A 17,478-nucleotide genomic window follows, 5' to 3' on the forward strand; every position below is an offset into this window, starting at 1 on the left:
TATAATGTTAAAACAAAATGATAATGAAATATGTTTTTGAGTTTTATCAGTTAGCTTTAACAACATTGGGAAAATTCTCTTTTTTTCTTTTTTTTTAGAATATTTGATAACAAAACTTCCATTCTTGCAGTTCCCAGCTCATATTTGACAGAAATGTTTGCAAATCCACTGTTACTTTTGCTTAATGAGCTGAATGATAAGATTGTATCCTAAGTGTTTTAGAAGTAATTAGTGAATTGTTTACTGTTGATCACATTCAAAGTGAAATTGCTAGACGGGTGAGAGTTTCAGTCTTGTTTCTAGAACAAGAACTTTACCTTTCTTATCAGGAAAAAAAAAAAAACAAACAGATCAAAAAGCTAAACAGTATTTTTTGTGGGCATCCCCCTTTTTCCTCCTCCTCTTCTTCCATTTGTTTTATTACCTTTTTACCATTTTATGATAATCCCAAGCATGTAATTTAATCTTCACTGGCAAATATTAGCAAGTAAAGACATTATGCAAAAGAATTTGCATTTCATGCAGCTATTGTGATGTTTAAGTACCTTTTTCCCAATAGTCATCAAATGATTATCTGACCTTTCCATCTTTCCATACTGAGAGGTATCAGGCAATGGATTTAATACTGTTTAGACAGAACTTATCTTTGTGTTATAAGTAATAGGCCTGTGTTTAATCATTGTATTTACGTAAATACAATTGAGAAATCTGTGAACTGTTACTGCTGGGTTGGACCGAGGCACAATTACTGCTAGCTTACCAAGCAAAAGTGCTTGATTGTTGCTGTGTGCATTTCCATATTTATAATTATGTAAAAAGCTCTATCTTCTTACCTGACCTTTAAAGAACCCAACATGCTGATTGTAGAAAAAAATATTTTAAAAGCTTGATGGAAATTTGGTAGAGTGCATATGCGACCCGGTGATTGTATCATCAGCAAATGCTCAACAATAATGGTTTTAGGTTGTTATTCTAATTTGGCCAGACCTTGCTAGATTCAATCAAGCACAATCAAAGGTGCATGGCTGACATTCTAACAAGCTTAGGGCGAGGCAGCTCGCACACTAATGAATTGCATTAACTTGTTTTCTGACATAGAGTACTGAAAATTAATTTCAAAGTGTGTTTATATCTGCATACAAAAATCCCTCTGCAAATCCATCATATAAGCTAACAAATATATCCAAAGCTACTATGAGAAGAACTATATTTTTAAATAGAATCCTTGTGCAATAGAAATACCCATGTGGTCATGTAACCAATTACAGTGTTAGCATCCCAAAATATGTAGAGGAAAAACTGTAATTAAAAAAAGAAAAAAAAAAAAAAAAAAAGCTAGGTGATGAGCTTTTTTTGTTCTACATATCTGTAAATGAGTTTAAAAAATAAAATGAAATAACTTCTTCCTGTCAGTTCCCCTCCTAACCCTCTTCCATTCCAATCCTGCATTAGGGTTCATTAAAATATCTGATGTAAAATATTTCAGAAAGATTATTATATTATTATTATCCCTTTATTGATAAACACTATGCCCCAGAAGAAATTGTAGTTATTTAAAACTCACTGATGTTTTTCTTTAGAACTCACACCAAAGCTTTCTGCTGCAGAATGAATTTATTCAAGATGTCACGCTGGGTTTAAGCCATGGGAAAAACAGCTTGATCGTTACAAACAGAGCCACTGAGAATGCATGTATGAAATTACGTGCATTTATCAGCAAAATTCCATTGTAAGCAAGTAATGAAAGCTGTGTGCTATAGAACATTCTGTATTTGCTTGTCTACAAAACATGTCAGAATTACATTCTCTCCTTGATTGCAGTTTTGGGTACAATTTCTTCATTTTCACCATGTAGGTTAGCTATTAATTAGCAAGTTTCATAAAACTTTCTAAAAATTGATGAGAATTTTTTTTTTTATTTATTTCAGCAATGAGTCCTTAGGTTGATTTTTAGCCCATGGAATTAAAAGCCCTTTTTATTTCTCATACATTTATTTCATCAACAAAGCAAACTTGATGCTTTTCATCTGAAGTTATTTGCTGTAAGATAGAAGGACTATTTTGTTTGCCTGCAAAGATGGTCCTTTCTGGTAAAAGGAATACCACAATTGCTTTTTTCTCTACAAGTGTCTCAAAAATAGAATTGTGCAGACAATAAACAGAGAATTGTTTACAAATTTTGCTAATGTGAATTCTCCATCTTCTCAATAGAAGAGGATAGGAAACCTTGCCAGATTATATATGGGAAGGCCTTTACACATCATTTGAGAGAAGATAATGAATAAATTTCTTTCCATGCTTTTTGTTTAAGTTTCAGAAACTGATTTGGCATTATCGAAGATAAACTGAATTTACACTTTATCTATACTATCCTAACTAAATGACACACACTTTTAGAGCTTTGGCTGATAAACACTGTTTTTACAGAGGTTATTTTTTTTAGACACCTCATCTACAAAGGCACTTGAATTATTTTTACATATACATCTGATTGAGCTCTGATTTTTTTGACACGGAGCTTTACCAGAACTCTCCTGTTTAATGAGAGGACAGGGTGGAAGAACTTCCCTCCTTGGAGGCTCTTTTGTTCTCGGTCTTCAAAATGATTTTTTCTCAGTCTTCGAAATGATGCTTTCGAAAGTATGTATTACAGATTACAGTAAGTCTGTTCTCTGTAAAATGCAGTTTACTTTAAATTGCTTTTCTGAATTATCTTCTTTGGTATGGTGAAAGAGAGAATATCTACAATAATTTAGTTCATTAGATGTCTTTCTGTGAAATGAAAAAATCTTATTAATATTGTGAAATGTTGTTTAACTTCTTTTTTTATTCAACCACTATGTATTTTGACTTTTTTAGCAATTACACTGCTTAGATTTACTATATGTTTTCATTTTAATGGAAGTTCAAACTCCAAAGACACGCCAGCTTACAGCTTGTTAAACAGCTTATTTTATGTTTATAGTCTTTAATAACAGAAACAGCTATTTGTTTGATTTTCTTTCCTCATTGATTTTAGTAACATCCTGTTGGCGCTTAACCTCAGCAAGCAGCTCGGCACCATGTTGCCACCCACTCACTCTCCCCAGATGAGATGGGGTAGAAAATTGGGAAGGTAAAAGTGGAAGAACTTGTGGGCTGATATGAAGATAACTTGCTAGGCAAAGCAAAAGCTGTGTACACAAGCAAGGCAAAACAAGGAATTCATTCACTGCTTGTCTATTAGCAGGGTCAGCCACTCCCAGGAAAGCAGGGCTTGGCAAGTGTAATGGTTTATTGGGAAGATAAATACCATCATTATAAATGTACTTCCCTTCTTTTTTTTTTTTTTCCCCGTTTGTTTTTTGTTTTGCTGAGTGTAATGCTATTTGTATGGAACATCCCTGTGGTCAGTCTAGATCACCTGTCCTGGTGCTGTTCTATCCCAGCCTTCTTGTGTGCCTCTAGCTCCTCACTGACTGGACAGCACGAAAAAGCTGAAAAGTCTTTCAATCTTTGTAAGCACTGCTCTGTTACAGTTAAAAAACTTGTTATCATAGCTATTTTCATCAAAAATCCAAATACAGCATTATATAAGTCTCTATGAAGATAATAAACTATATCTCACCAAAACCTCAAGACAGCCTAATTAATTTGTCAGATAAACAGTAATGCAAAGTATATATATCGGTAAAATGTCCCTGTTTCTAAATTTGTGCAGGCAAAGCATGGTACCATGTGAAGCAGAAATGTTGATCCTGGAGATATCTGCAAAGACAAGAATGCCTAGCAATTTCTTATCCAGTTCATATGGGCTTGAAACAGGATCCATATTTGTTGGTGGCTTGCCTTATTCTTCTGCAATAAAACAGGTATTTTTTATCATTATTTACTTTAAGATGTTTGATGTTTCAACAGTGGCATATGAATACAATATAAATGGAGAGATATAAATCATACAAAAAATAAGAATTGCTTACACTCTTTTGGAGATTACATCTAAGGTATGCCTAGAGTTTTGCTAGTGTCTGGATCTTCAGCAAGTGAACTGAACAGAAATGGCATTATGATTCAAGTTGCGATCCTATTTGCCTTGGGTATACAGAGTTAGGGAACAAATATGAGCAAATTTAGAAGTATACCTGTTAGCTGCATTTTATGTGGAAAGTCTAACAGCACTGAATTTCCTATCCAAGGAGGACCTGTGCTTTTATCCTGCGCCTGCACAGAAAGGCATATCTGAAAATGAACAGAGAGCGCTAACTTGTGGAACAGCAAATATGGAGCCATATTTGTAGTACGAGTCGGATATATGTGAACATGTGATGTAATATGCAGTGAGACTAGAACAGAAGTGGGGAAGAAGTAGCTGTGAAAATGGTGATGAGAATACATACAGGGACATACTGAGGGCCGGAGAGAAGTGGATTACTACTGAATTATTGTTACAGAGGAATTTCAAGTAGGGTAGTCACTATAATGGACACTAGTGAGTGACTACTAATCTGGGCAGAATGAATGTAGACGTGAATTTTAGTTCTATGGCACTCACGCTCTTCACACTCGCATAAACCAAGGCCCCAGCCCCTGCAATCGAGTTGAAATTGGAACAAAACACCCATTCCAGTGCCTGGCAGCATAGTTCCTGTACAGAGCATTTCCCAGACAGCTCAGCCATCTACATCTTGTCAGGTCTCTCAATGTGGAGTATGCCTCTGTACCAACGGACAGCTGTGCTAAGTATTTATTGATTTTTATTATTAAATTGTTGGCATACGGTGCCGGAGGCCTTTCTAGTCATAGAGCCCCAAGACAAGCCCCAACTTTCTCATTACATAAACCAAGTCAGTGTTGGTACCTGGATTATTTCAACTCCTAGTTTTATCTCCCAGCTGTATTACAGGAATGTAAAGTTGTTCACCATTGCTTAACAAAATTCTTCTGTGAGTCTTTGTTTTCTGTACAACCTAGAATACACGAAACAGTGCTGGTTCAGCATAGTCTGGATCTCATTTATTCAAGCAGTGATCTTGGATAGTCATCACGTGATTACTGTAACAAAGTTAATCTCTGTTTTTGTTTTCCCAGTGCATAGCAGGATCACGTAGAGCTGGATATATGTAGTCAAGAATTCATTTTTCTGAACTATACTTTGAGTAGGCTTCACTTTGTGACAATTGTTTTAACCTTTTTATCTTTTTTGTTCTTTGGTAAAAGTAGGTTATCTTGTAATGAGGTGAATACAGTAATTCAAGCACAGATGCGATTTTCGTGCTGTTTTTGTAATGTGTCTAGATTGCTTTTGCCTTGTAGTAAATTACATAGTAACCAGTGAAGTGACAACGTCGTTGAAATATAACTTAAATGTTCTTGTGAGTTGTAAAATACTCATCCAAAAGTGTACTTCTAAATATCTTATACTGGCATTAAGAGAACAGCATTTACAATTGTATAACATTTTTCTTTAATTCAAATGTTAATAATCAACTAACCATTTGTATTATAATATATGGAATATTTTAAAATATATGGAATATTATTATGTATGAGTTGTATATAAAATTATTGAGGTATACACCTTCAATAAATATTCTAAACTAACAAAAATTCCAAAACAGTATTTTCAAAGTTATATGATTTTGGCTAAGATTAATATTTTGAGGGATCTTCCAAAGAAACAACAATGAAAACTTAGAATTTCAGTCTCTGGAATGTATTTAGAAGAAAGTAAAGAAGCAATTTATTTGAGGGTTATTTTTAATTCTGTGAGAGGAGGAAGTTTGAGACAGTAAATAGCTCCTTATCAGCCAATTTCAATAAAAAATCCAGAACAAATGCTTTACCTTATGCAAGTTAAAATAACAGTAAAATACAGTGGCTTACAGGTAATTTACTGCTAAAACATATTGCTTGGACGTATCTCAGGCTCATATCAAGATGAGCTTCCTTTCTTTAAGTATATATAGTTCAATAGATTTTTCTACTTTTAATGCAGGATTAATAGATGAAATGTTATGGTCTAAATTTTTTTATTCAGAAGAGGTAATAATAGCATTGTGCATGTTCTAAAGCCATTGATACTTTACGTCAGTTAGTACTTGGAAAGTATTTATTCATATAAATTTCCCAAGGGTAAAAATGTATCTTAGGCTCTCAGTTGCCTCTCTGGTTCTGCATGAAGCTTTTTTGCAGTTCATTGCTTGTTGCTTCTGATTACCTATGCAATTTATTTTCCTTCATTTTCCTTTTTCCTTTGTGGTTTCTGTGTTCATTTTTATCTTTTCTTACTGTTTCATTTTTCCTAATGTTTACTTTTTTGTAGCTTTGGTTAAGATTGTGTTTTCTTGGCTTTCTCATCAAGGTGTTAGTCACACACGGTCTATAAGGACTATACTTGTAGTTTTTGTCAGACAATTGAGAATAGTCTGCCCAAATTCTCTTTATTTTGGCTGCTCATTCCCAGCAATAGAAAACCACTCCAGGAAGTTTCGTTCTTATCAGATTTGACACAGGCAGTTTCATTGTAAAACCTTCATCATCCCCAAAATAGAAAAGGTCTGGTTTTGACCTTGATCCTGCAGTTTGCTTCAAGGGAGGTTTCTGCTCCAGCTGTGACTCAGCTCTTCCTGGCAAATGCTCTGACTGCTCTTTGAGTCAAGTCTCATAATGACCCTTGTGATATCTGTGGTATCTGCCTAATTATACATTGTCTTGTTTTAGATGAGCTCAATCTCTCACTGGAGTAGTTCACTCTGCTGTTGGCTCTCTACTGTCCAATACTGTCTAAGTTGTAGAGAACAGTAACTTCAGATCTCACACTTCAGCTGATCATTGTAATTGATGCCAGTTCCTGTCTAACAGGAATTTCTATCTGCAATTGTCAAAACTGTTGACACAGTATTTATCCATATTAGTGTAACAGGCCCATACTACTACATTATTGACTTCCATGTGAGACTCCTCTTACTTTCTTTTAGAGTGAAGTTTGATATGATCTCTGCAGCCCTCAGGGTGTGAGGGTGTGTCCTCTGATAATTTCCTGTATTGTGATTTCCTAACTACCTCTTGGATGTCTGTGCACTTTTTCATTTTTATATTTATTTATTTGTTGGTTGGTTGGCTTATTTATTGTTTTGTATTACTTAAAGCCTGAATGCCCTCCACATATAAGGTAAGGTGCAAAAATTACTCCATGCCTTTCGGTCTTAAAAAGTTGAAGATTTCATTTCCAAAAATGAGGTGAAATTCCTTCCCTTACCTTGACTGCTTTCTCTTTTGTTCTTACATACTAGTGAAGGGATACCATTTGATTCTTTTTTTAAGGGTGAATTTGTTGGAAAGTTTGGATGGGAAATCATAGGGTCTTTCAAGAATTATTGAGAAGTTACTGTTTTTCTGTGTTCTCACAGAGGTCTTGAGACTGTTCTGAAACTGATTGGTATTCTGCCTAGGATATGCTATTTTGAATACAAATATCACTAAACAAAGAGATAATACTTCTAGACTAGAAGTCTGGATTAGCACCAGCTATGCATATTGCCACTGATCAGGGTAAAGAAGTCTTTACACACTATCAACAAGGATTGAATTTTGTTTCTAACCTTATACAACTGATTTCTCTGACTGCTGCCATGGCTTGGGAATGCAGAGATTATAACAGTGCAGAGAACAGATATATTACTCTCATGGCACTAGTATGTTTTAAAAGAACATTTGTGGCACCCAGGAAAGCAGTGTTCTAACACTTAATAGATTTTTTCATTAATTAGGAGCTCTCAGACCTCCCACATCACCAACAGCCTTGTAGTCATGGTTGGAAGGGAAAAACACTGCCAGCAGCAGAGCAAGACAGAGTTATGGAGCACTTAGGTAAACTGGATACAGAAAGCACCACGGATCCATGCTTACAAGCCTGTGACACTGGCTTGTGCAAGACCACTCTCTATCATCTCTGAAAGAACTACTGCAACCACATGAGGACCCTGATCACTGGAAAAAGACAAATACCACATCATGTTCATCTTTAAAAGCACTAGCAGGACTTGGGTAACAATGAGCTGATCAAGCCAACAACATACCTCAGTTCCTGAGACAATTACAGAAATAAATGAAGGACAAAAAGGTCCTTGGGAACAAACAAGGATTTACCAAGAGAAAACTGTGCCTGACCAATATGATTATCTTCCATGTTGGAAGGCTCTGTGGGCAGAGGGGGAGCAGTGGCTATTCCTTACCGTTTTCCCTGGGCTCAGCTTCTTTTCTGATGCCTGCAATTCTCCCCACCCCAAAGGGATGAGGAATGGGGGCTCTGGTCAGGCTGTAACAGCTCCTTCCTGCTGCTTTTTCCTGTTTGCTCTTTTCCCCAGCCCTGATGAAGTGCTCTGCAGGCTGCCCTTCTGGTCAGAAAAGATGCACCTCCTGCAGTGCAGGGTGCTTCATGGCCTGCCGGGGAGTTCTAGCTCCGCTGTCTGGAGCACCCCTTCTCTTGAAACTTCATTGATTGATTTCTTCAGGGCTGTTTCTTAGACTTTTTCCACCCTCCCCTCTCAGAACTGCTGTACAGCATTTTGGCCCTTTTTCAAACACAGTCCACAGAGGTGCCTCCGTCTTGACTGCAGGACCCAGCTGTGCCCTGCATTAGGGCCTCTGGAGCCCAGTGGAACCTGCTGTGTGCAGCACAGGGCAGACTTGGCCTTACCTCACACAGGAGCACGTCGGCATCTGCAACTGAAACACAGGTATAGTTCTCTGATTGTATATTCCTCTTGTGGTTTAACCCGGCAAGTAGCTGAGCACCATGTAGTTGTTTGCTCACTCCCTGTCTTCCCAGTGGGATGGGAGAGAGAATTGAGGGGAAAAAATCATAGAACTCATGGGATGAGATAAAATAAAGAAAAGGATAATAGTTATGACATAGATAGATAACTTGTTATATACATTCTCACATGTGGATATATATATAACAAGTAATCCACAAGCAGTTGCTCACCACGCCCTAGCTGATGCTAAGGTAGCCCCTGAGCAGCAGAAGAGAGCATGATTAACTCGCAGCGCCTTCAAAACTCCTTCTGCATGATGTCATATGATATGGAATATCCCTTTGTGCAGTTTAAGTGAGCTATCCTAATCCTGATCCTTCCCAGCTCCTTGGGCCCTTCACTGCAAGCGGCCCTGGCTCTTACAATACTACTTAGCAGCGGCTACAAACATTGCTGTGTTATCAGCATCATTTCCTCCTAGAATCAGTAACATAACATCATACCAGCTATTCTGAAGAAAACAATTCCATGTTTCCAAAGAACAAGCATATTAAAGAAATAAAAATAAAAACTTAATGAGAATCAAAGGTTGGGGATCTGCAGATATGGGTGAAAAACTAGGTAGCAGGTATATGCATTGAAACATCTTGGATGAATTTATTCAAGTTCACGTGCTGTAAACTGTTTCATACAAAGAAATAAATTGTTTTTATTATTCTCTGTAAACTCTCCTTTGTAAAGTCTAGTAGGTTCGTATGAGAGAGGGTAGTAAAATGAATGTGATCAGAAGAAAAGCTAAACAGCTATGTTACAAATCGCTGGCTGACATAGATCTTGGCCTGCAGTCTCTTGCAGCAAAAATAATCCTCCAATTCTTTGACAGTTTTCTTTATTACTTATTTTAAAGTTATATCCCATTTCTCACTTAACAGATATGAAGGGTGTATTTCAGACTTGCCACATACAACAAATAGGCAAACAGATAAATCGACTGAACAGTAAATAGCTTCATCTCTGTTTTTGAAAGCTGTTTATATTTGTTTTCTAATACATAAAAATCAATAATGGAAGAATATAAACCAACATACACACACACAGGAGAAATTAGAAATCAGAAATTTAAAAAAAAATGTATTTTGAACTCCCAAGACATGTTTCAGAATAATTAATTTCATGCTAGCTTTAGTATCATTAATTGTTTACAATAGCTTGTTGTTCTGCAGAAAAGATAAGATTGGTACAATTGACGGGAAATTACAGATTGTTTTCAAATACCTCCAGCAGTAGTTGATTGCACTAATAATGTTATTTCTGCTGCTATGATTGCTGCAGTAATTTATATTTCTAGACTTAATAGTATTTTAGTATTGGGAATGAGAAATGTCATTACATGTTCGTATTCCTTTTCAACACAAACAAATCTCCCTAATTATACTTTGCAAATATTCAAACGGAGAAGTTTCAGAAGAAAGGGAAGCTTCAGTACCAGGAGAATAATTTTCTAAATAAAATTAGGATAAAAGATTATGTAGAAAGCATGCACAAATATATACAAGCACTGGTATCTCCATATTACCATCTGGGAAATGCAGCAGATAATTGAGTGATATGCTCAGTATCATAGTGTTTCGTTGTTGTAACTAAGACGAAATAGAGATGATTCTACATTCAGATTCTCTTGATTAGACTACTGGTGCATACCTGGGTGTCCTTGAGACAGGGGGGGAATGTTCTTTACCAAGAGAGTGGTGAGGTGCTGGAACAGGCTGCCTTGAGATGCTGTGGATGCCCTGAAGACGTTCAAGGCCAGGTTAGATGGAGTCCTGGGCAGCCTGGTCTAATATTAGATATGGGTGGCCCTGCCTGTGGCAGGGGGTTTGGAGCTTGATGATCCTTGAGGTCCCTTCCAACCCAAGGCATTCTATGATTCTTTGTTTTGAAGACATAGGTAGAAAATTTGCAGTTCTGCATTTACATGAGATGGTGTGGTATCACAATTATATTTTGATATAACACTATCCATCTAGTTTCAGAATATTCTTCGGAAGATATAAATAGTATAGATTTATAGATTATATAAATAATTAAGATGTTTTACTAGTGTTTGCTGGAATGTGTAACGTTATCTCTCTTCAGTTGCAACTGTTTTATTCATCCACTGAGTTCAATGTCATTCAGTGAAGACAGAGGCATTGTAAAGCAGGTGTTACAAAATACAGAATCAGGCCTATAATTTGGAATGATCTGAAGACAGTTTGTTGTATATTACAGCTGCTGTGCTTCCGCAGACCGAAACAACAGCGAACCCTCTGTAACTGCCTAGTTAGACATAGTTTATGACCCATTTCCCTTGCCAGAGTATTGCAAAGCAGTGGGAGAATTTAGTACAATCTGTGCATGGTATTCAGGTTTGATTATCTGGCATTCACCTTATCTGATAAAGCTACAGAACAGGGCTCTGACGTTAACTGTTACAGAAGAGTTTATAATAATGTTATATTTATATGGTACTTTAGTAAGCTGCTACAGTAGTCATTGGTTGTGAGTGAAGTAAAGATGTCATTAGTGGTTTTGACCCAATTAATGACTTCTGGGCTGCAGAGTTCAGCTTGAGAAGATTCCTGGAGAAGCCAACAATAAAGAGCATCCATCTTCCATGAGATTACCAGCACATACTGGACCATAGCCTTCTGCAGCTGTGTGTGATAGTGTAAAAACACGAGTGGCTTGATTGAAATATTGCAGGGACCATATCTCAAATCTCCAGAAATTTTCTATTGGTGTACAGCACATCTGAAATTTTCATACTTAATAATTAAGAATCATATGACTTGCAAAAACCTTTTATTTTTGCAAGATTTTGATATACTGATGACTAGTCAGATTAAACGATTTGTTCATACAGTCCCCTCTATTTAAAAATGATCCTTTCAATTTATTTTTATTTTTTTTATCAGTGAGTATAAGGAGACCTGTGCACCGGTTATAGTGGTTTGGGTTCACTAGTTGGTTGATTTTGTTTTTTTTCTTTTTTCTTCATTTTTTCTTTCTTTTTTCTTAGATCAGAAATCTGTTTGACAGTTGTTCAAATGTTATTTCATACTTCATTTATAATTTAAAGCATCATCTGCCCCATGAGTTTAATCTGGAACTCAGAATATGCTGTGTGGGAGCTAATTGCCTGGCATTAATCTTCACTCAAGGTATAGTGGAATGTGCACAGCTTGTAGTGATTCTGCACCTGTATTTCACTGCACCTTGAGTTTGAAGTTTGGCTGTGATACAGAAAGAGAGCAAACAGCATTAGCCCCTCTACAATATCTTCTTGAGTTGTCAGTGGTGAACCACTGATACCACGAGCTGCTCCTCATCAATTTCAGTCCATGTGTTTTTCCAGAAAATATATTAAATACTTGTCCTTGTAATAATACTTTTGATTTTGATTTTCTGTACTTCTGTTATATTTCTTCTAAATCAGCTCTGTTGTCATGTTTGAGTTTACAGTATTCCGAAAGGCTTTTTTCAGTGTATTTGCTGGTTGGAAATGCATGCTACAACCTAAAGGTTGTCTGATTTCTCTTTGTATCCTGACATGACAGCCTTAGATCCTGATGAAGATTTTAATTCCAAAGTCCTGCTTAAGGTATCTTGTGGATCTGTCTTTGCACCATCCAAATGCTTATGCTAATTAAAAGCTTCTGCAAGCTATTTTATGTATTTCTATGCTTGAATATAAATACATGGGGAGAGACTAAGTGAATATTTGTCACATTATAAAATATTCATTTTTTACATATCATTCATTGTTTTTTTGACTGCTCACATTATTGATTCACATTCACCCCTGCTCATCTTGTCTTTAGGTTGAGAAGACATGATTTGCATGCTGTGTTTTCATACAATTACTTATATCCCTGAAAATCAGTAGTCTGTCTCTCCAACAAAGATGATTTTGCAATCCTGTACAGGGAGATCCTACTCTTTTGACTGTTCTGTTTTGTTGTGATCATCAAGCTTGTTTACCTCAATACTTCCTACATTCACAGATAATTTGTTTAGCAGCACTGAATTCATTTGGTGGTAACTATACAGTGTGTAAACCGATCTGTTTGTAATTTTTGTTTCCTTTCTTTTAGCCTGCTTATTAGTCCAAAAGACCTGTTTTTTTTATTATTTCTCATGACTATTAATTTTCTTCAAAAACTTTTGGTGGGAAACCATGTCATAACATTTTTGGAAATCAAATTAGCCATGTTGATCCAATGACCTTCTGATATGTGACCATTAATGTGTTCAAGGCATTCTAATGACTGGAAAGCACAGCTTCCTTTTACAGAATTACAGAGATTCTTTATGCCATTTTATTCCCAGATTTTGCTACTTACATTCTTCATTATTACTCTTAGGAAATTGCCTCCAGTGAAATATAGACTTGATGGCTCTTAATTTCAATCTTTTTGTCCTTTCACTGTTCGTTTTAACTTACTGGTATTGTATTTTGCAGCCTTCCAGCATTTTGATACTAAATCTCATCATTTAAGTTAGTAGTTACGTACCACCTTTGAAAAATTCCAGGCTTCCTATTTTTAACACTGTTGAAAGTATTTATGTGCTTTTTTTTTTTTTTTTTTTTCTTAACATGAGTTGTATTCTAGCATCTTTCTGAAAATATGTAGTTTTTTTATTCAACTTTCAAGGCCTTATATCATCCACTGTTCTTTTGGCAAAGGAGATATCCTCTCATAGTCCTTCTAATTATTCTATTTTATCACTCAAACTCCTTGTTTTAAAATAATGCTCCATTTATTTATTTATTTACTGACAGGAGTGTATAGAGTTATCTGAACTCTATGCAGGTGTTTTGCTCTGATTTGCAAGCATTCTACTCGTTATCTGTTCCTGTTATTTTTATCCTAGCTAACATCTCTCTGTTGCAGTAAAACTATTTTTGGTGGATTTTTTATGTGTGTTTTTCTCCCAGAAGAACACTGTTTACAATATAGTCAGTATTGAAATGTTGGTTGTTGTTTTTGCAAGGTATTTTGATGGTTATGTACTGTAACAGATCCTATGTAGTCCAGGCTTAATGCAAAATCAAGAATTATTTCTTTTCTTGTGGTTTCTCTAATATTTTCAAGAAGCCATTATTAACAACATCTAAAAATGTACTCCCTGCATCATATCTTGTGATTTGTAATCAGAGTGCTTGGGAGTAATTAAAGTGTGCTGTTATTTCTGTGTTCTCTAGCTTAGCCTTTCTAAATTCTTTCAGTATTTAACAAGCTCTATCATCATCTGGGCTAGTTACTATATTATATAGCTTTAATTCTGTGTTTTTAGTTCTGCATGAAATTTCTGTGCAAAAGGATCTGCGCTACTGACTTGTAGATATATTTACTTGACTGCCTTATTTATACTGTGTTGGTTCTGACACATCCCACACTTTAAATGATTTTTACTCTGGCATCATGATATTCCAGTGTTTATTTTTCTACCATTAAGTGGTTATCATTTTCTTGTTGTTTGAGTACGTCTCTTTAGAATTTAAGTATTTTTCCAAAGGCAATTACTTCTTTTCAAAAGAAATAATAGCTTAGTAGTTGGATCATGGAGGAGTTATATTGAAGAGCAAACAAATTGTTCATACTGTGTTTTTTGTAGCATATTTACCTAACTATGTAATGTTATTTGTTTATTTTGAACATGAATTTTTGATTTAAAAAAGAAAAATTTCCAGATAAGAAGAGAAATGTAATAGAATTATGTTAAAACTGACTTTTCAATCTAATTTGATACTCTAATTCTGGTTATTATATAGTGGTAATATACTGTCTTGCTTGATCCCATTGATTCAAAAATGAATGTATGAGATATTAGATATTTCTTTGCCAGTTTTGGATGCATGCAATGCATCCCTCTTGAGATTCTTTTTGAGAAATATGCCAATGGCACTTGGCATATAAAGATATGATATTTTTAGATCTTCAAGGCTAAGCAATACAGAAATATGATATCGTCAAGGAAAATATAAACTGTTCCTGTAAGACTGTATTAGTTGTTTGTGTTCTTCCATTCAAGTTTGTCCGTGTTCCAAGTGTCTGCAGATGATGATCCTGGACGTTGCAGCATCTGAGATATCAGCTTAAGGAAAACAGTTTTAACCTAGATCATCCTGTAGGTCTTTTCCAGCCTTGGTGATTCTTTGATTGTGTGCAGAGAGCATTGTGGTAAATAGAGCCACATTCTATTGTTGTTGGTTTTTGTTGTTGCTTTTTTAAAAATTAGATTAATTTAACCAGTATGCATATAGTCATATTATTGTTTCTTAATTCTTATCCTTGTAAATGAGAATTCTCATGTAAGTTCTTTGAATAAATTACTATTCTCTTATCTACTTGAAACAAGTACAAATTTTGCTGAAGGTCACTGTTAGTGTTCTGGCATTCTGAAAAGCCGAAAAATAATCCCAACTCAGACAGCAGAAATTCTGGATTCTGCCAGTTATACAAAAATCTGAACTTAAACTGTATTTATCAAAATATGCAATAAATCTTTCTGTTATGTCTAATAGAATCTAAATCTATAGTATTGAGATCGCAGAGTGAAAGACATAGAAAGACTTCTCAATTCATTTTATCTAGTTACTAGTATGCTTTCTGAATGCTTCTTGATAACTACAAATTCAAAAATTCATATTAAGTTGCAGATTGCATTTTTTAGTTTTATTAGAAAGATAGCAGAGAAGTATTTTTGACATTTATAATATCAGGTTTTGTATTGATTGTGAACATGAATATTAGAAAGTCACCTTTTTTTCTGCTTTTTCTTCATTTGTATTCTGTAATCCTTCTACAGCTTCCTTCCTTCACTGAAGTTTTAAAGATAGTAGAGTATATATCTGTTTGTATATATATGTGTATTGAACATTGGATCATGTAAAGAGTAATATTAGGAGGCCTGCAACATAAGTAGCCTCCTGTTTTATTATGTTGTTCCACGACATTAGAGATGGATAGTGGTGGTATGGAAGTAGAGGTTGAACCTTCTCAACAATACTGGATTACATTTTGTTGCTGTGTGACAGATGGCAGCAGAGGGGCAGTTTGACAAAATGACGTCTGACATGGAAGTGTGTATGAAGCCAAAGTGTGGAACTGAATTCACTTATGCACAAAAAAAATTGCATCCATTGACATTCATTGATGCTTACTGAATGTTTATGGAGATGTGAGGACAGTGAGGCAGTGAGTGGTGTGTGTCAGAAATGGTGACAGCAATATGAAAGACAAGCCATACTCCAGACGGCCATGCACATTTTTATGAGTGCAGTTTGCAAGCGCTTATTCATTGCTGGCAAAAATGCATAGCTAATCATAGAATCATAGATTCATTTGAGTTGGAAGTGACCTCTAAAGGATATCTCGTCCAAGCCCTCTGCAATGAACAGGGACATCTACAGCTAGAACAGGTTGCTCAGAGCCCCATCCAGCCTGCCCCTAAATGTCTCCGGGCATGGGGCATCTGCCACCTCTCCAGGCAACCTGTTCCAGTGCTTTACTAACACTGTTGTAAAAAAACCTTTTTCTTATATCCAATCTAAATCTTCTTTTTTTTAATTTGATAACATTTTCCATTGTCCTATTACCACAGACCCCACTAAAGTGTCTGTCCCCTTCTTTCTTCTAGCCCAACTTTAGATATTGAAAGGCCACTATCAGGTCTCCCTGAAGCCTTTTCTTCTCCAGGCTGAAGATCCCCAGCTGTCTCAGCCTGTCCTCGTAGAAGAGCTGTTCCATCCCTTTGATCGTCTTTGTGACTCTCCTCTGGATTAGCTCTGACAGACCTATGTCTCCCCTGTACTGAGAACTCCACATCTGGATGCGGTACTCCAGTTGAGGCCTCACCAGTGCAGAGCAGAGGGGCAGGATCATCTTTCTTGACCTGCTGATCATGCATCTTTTGATGCAACCCAGGATATAGTTGGCTTTCTGGGCTGTGAGGGTATGTCACTGGCTTGTGTCCAGCGTGTCATCCACCAGAACCCCCAGGTCCTTTTTGGCAAGGCTGTGCTCAATCCTTACATCCCCAGTTTGTAATGAGTGGGGGGGTTGCCATGACCCATGTATAAGACCTTGCATTTAGATTTGTTGAGTCTGATGAGGTTCTCTGAACCCACTGCTCAAACCTGATTGGGTCTGTCTGAATGGTCTCTCTCTTATGGTGCTGAATCTGATGAAAAAGGTGTTTTATAGCTGATAATCTGTTCTATCAAATAGTGCTCTTTCTATCTTATTGTGCTCTTTGTAGCTGTCTTTGTTTCCATGGAAATAAAGTAGGAGGCATTTCTTTCAGAGTGATCTACATAGTGACTATATGATCTATTGATAATAATATTAACGTGAGTTAATAATTGATATTAATATTAAACTGTTACTAATAATTTCTGTAAAGTCCAATAAAAATAGACATAGCAAAATTCAAACCAGAAACCAAAAATAACACCAACCCTTAATTAAGTACCAGAAATTATTGTTGGTAAGGAATTGAGATCTTTTCTCTGTGATCTTTGAATCATATTAAAGGAGATTCTTAAGGTTGTTATCTAAATTGATAAATTTTCACATGACTGTGATTTCCAGATGTAAGTGCAAAAATCTCATTAATACCAACAATAATACTGGGGAAAAAAAACCCACACACAAATAAATAGCATTCTACATATGTAATATATACAGTAAAA

The 17,478-nt window shown here is 35.9% G+C and overlaps 1 protein-coding gene across 1 annotated transcript in view; it reads left to right on the forward strand.

The window, feature by feature from the left end:
• EYS (EGF-like photoreceptor maintenance factor) overlaps window positions 1–17,478 on the forward strand; it is a 765,389-nt gene that overhangs the window by 505,848 nt on the left and 242,063 nt on the right. Inside the window, exon 34 of the mRNA XM_085217834.1 lies at window positions 3,701–3,851. Coding sequence (XP_085073960.1) covers window positions 3,701–3,851 — 151 coding nt within the window. The remainder of the gene's footprint in view (window positions 1–3,700; window positions 3,852–17,478) is intronic.

This window comes from Meleagris gallopavo, chromosome 2 (genome assembly GCF_905368555.1).
Source record: "Meleagris gallopavo chromosome 2, MGAL_WU_HG_1.1, whole genome shotgun sequence".
Lineage (NCBI taxonomy): Eukaryota > Metazoa > Chordata > Aves > Galliformes > Phasianidae > Meleagris > Meleagris gallopavo.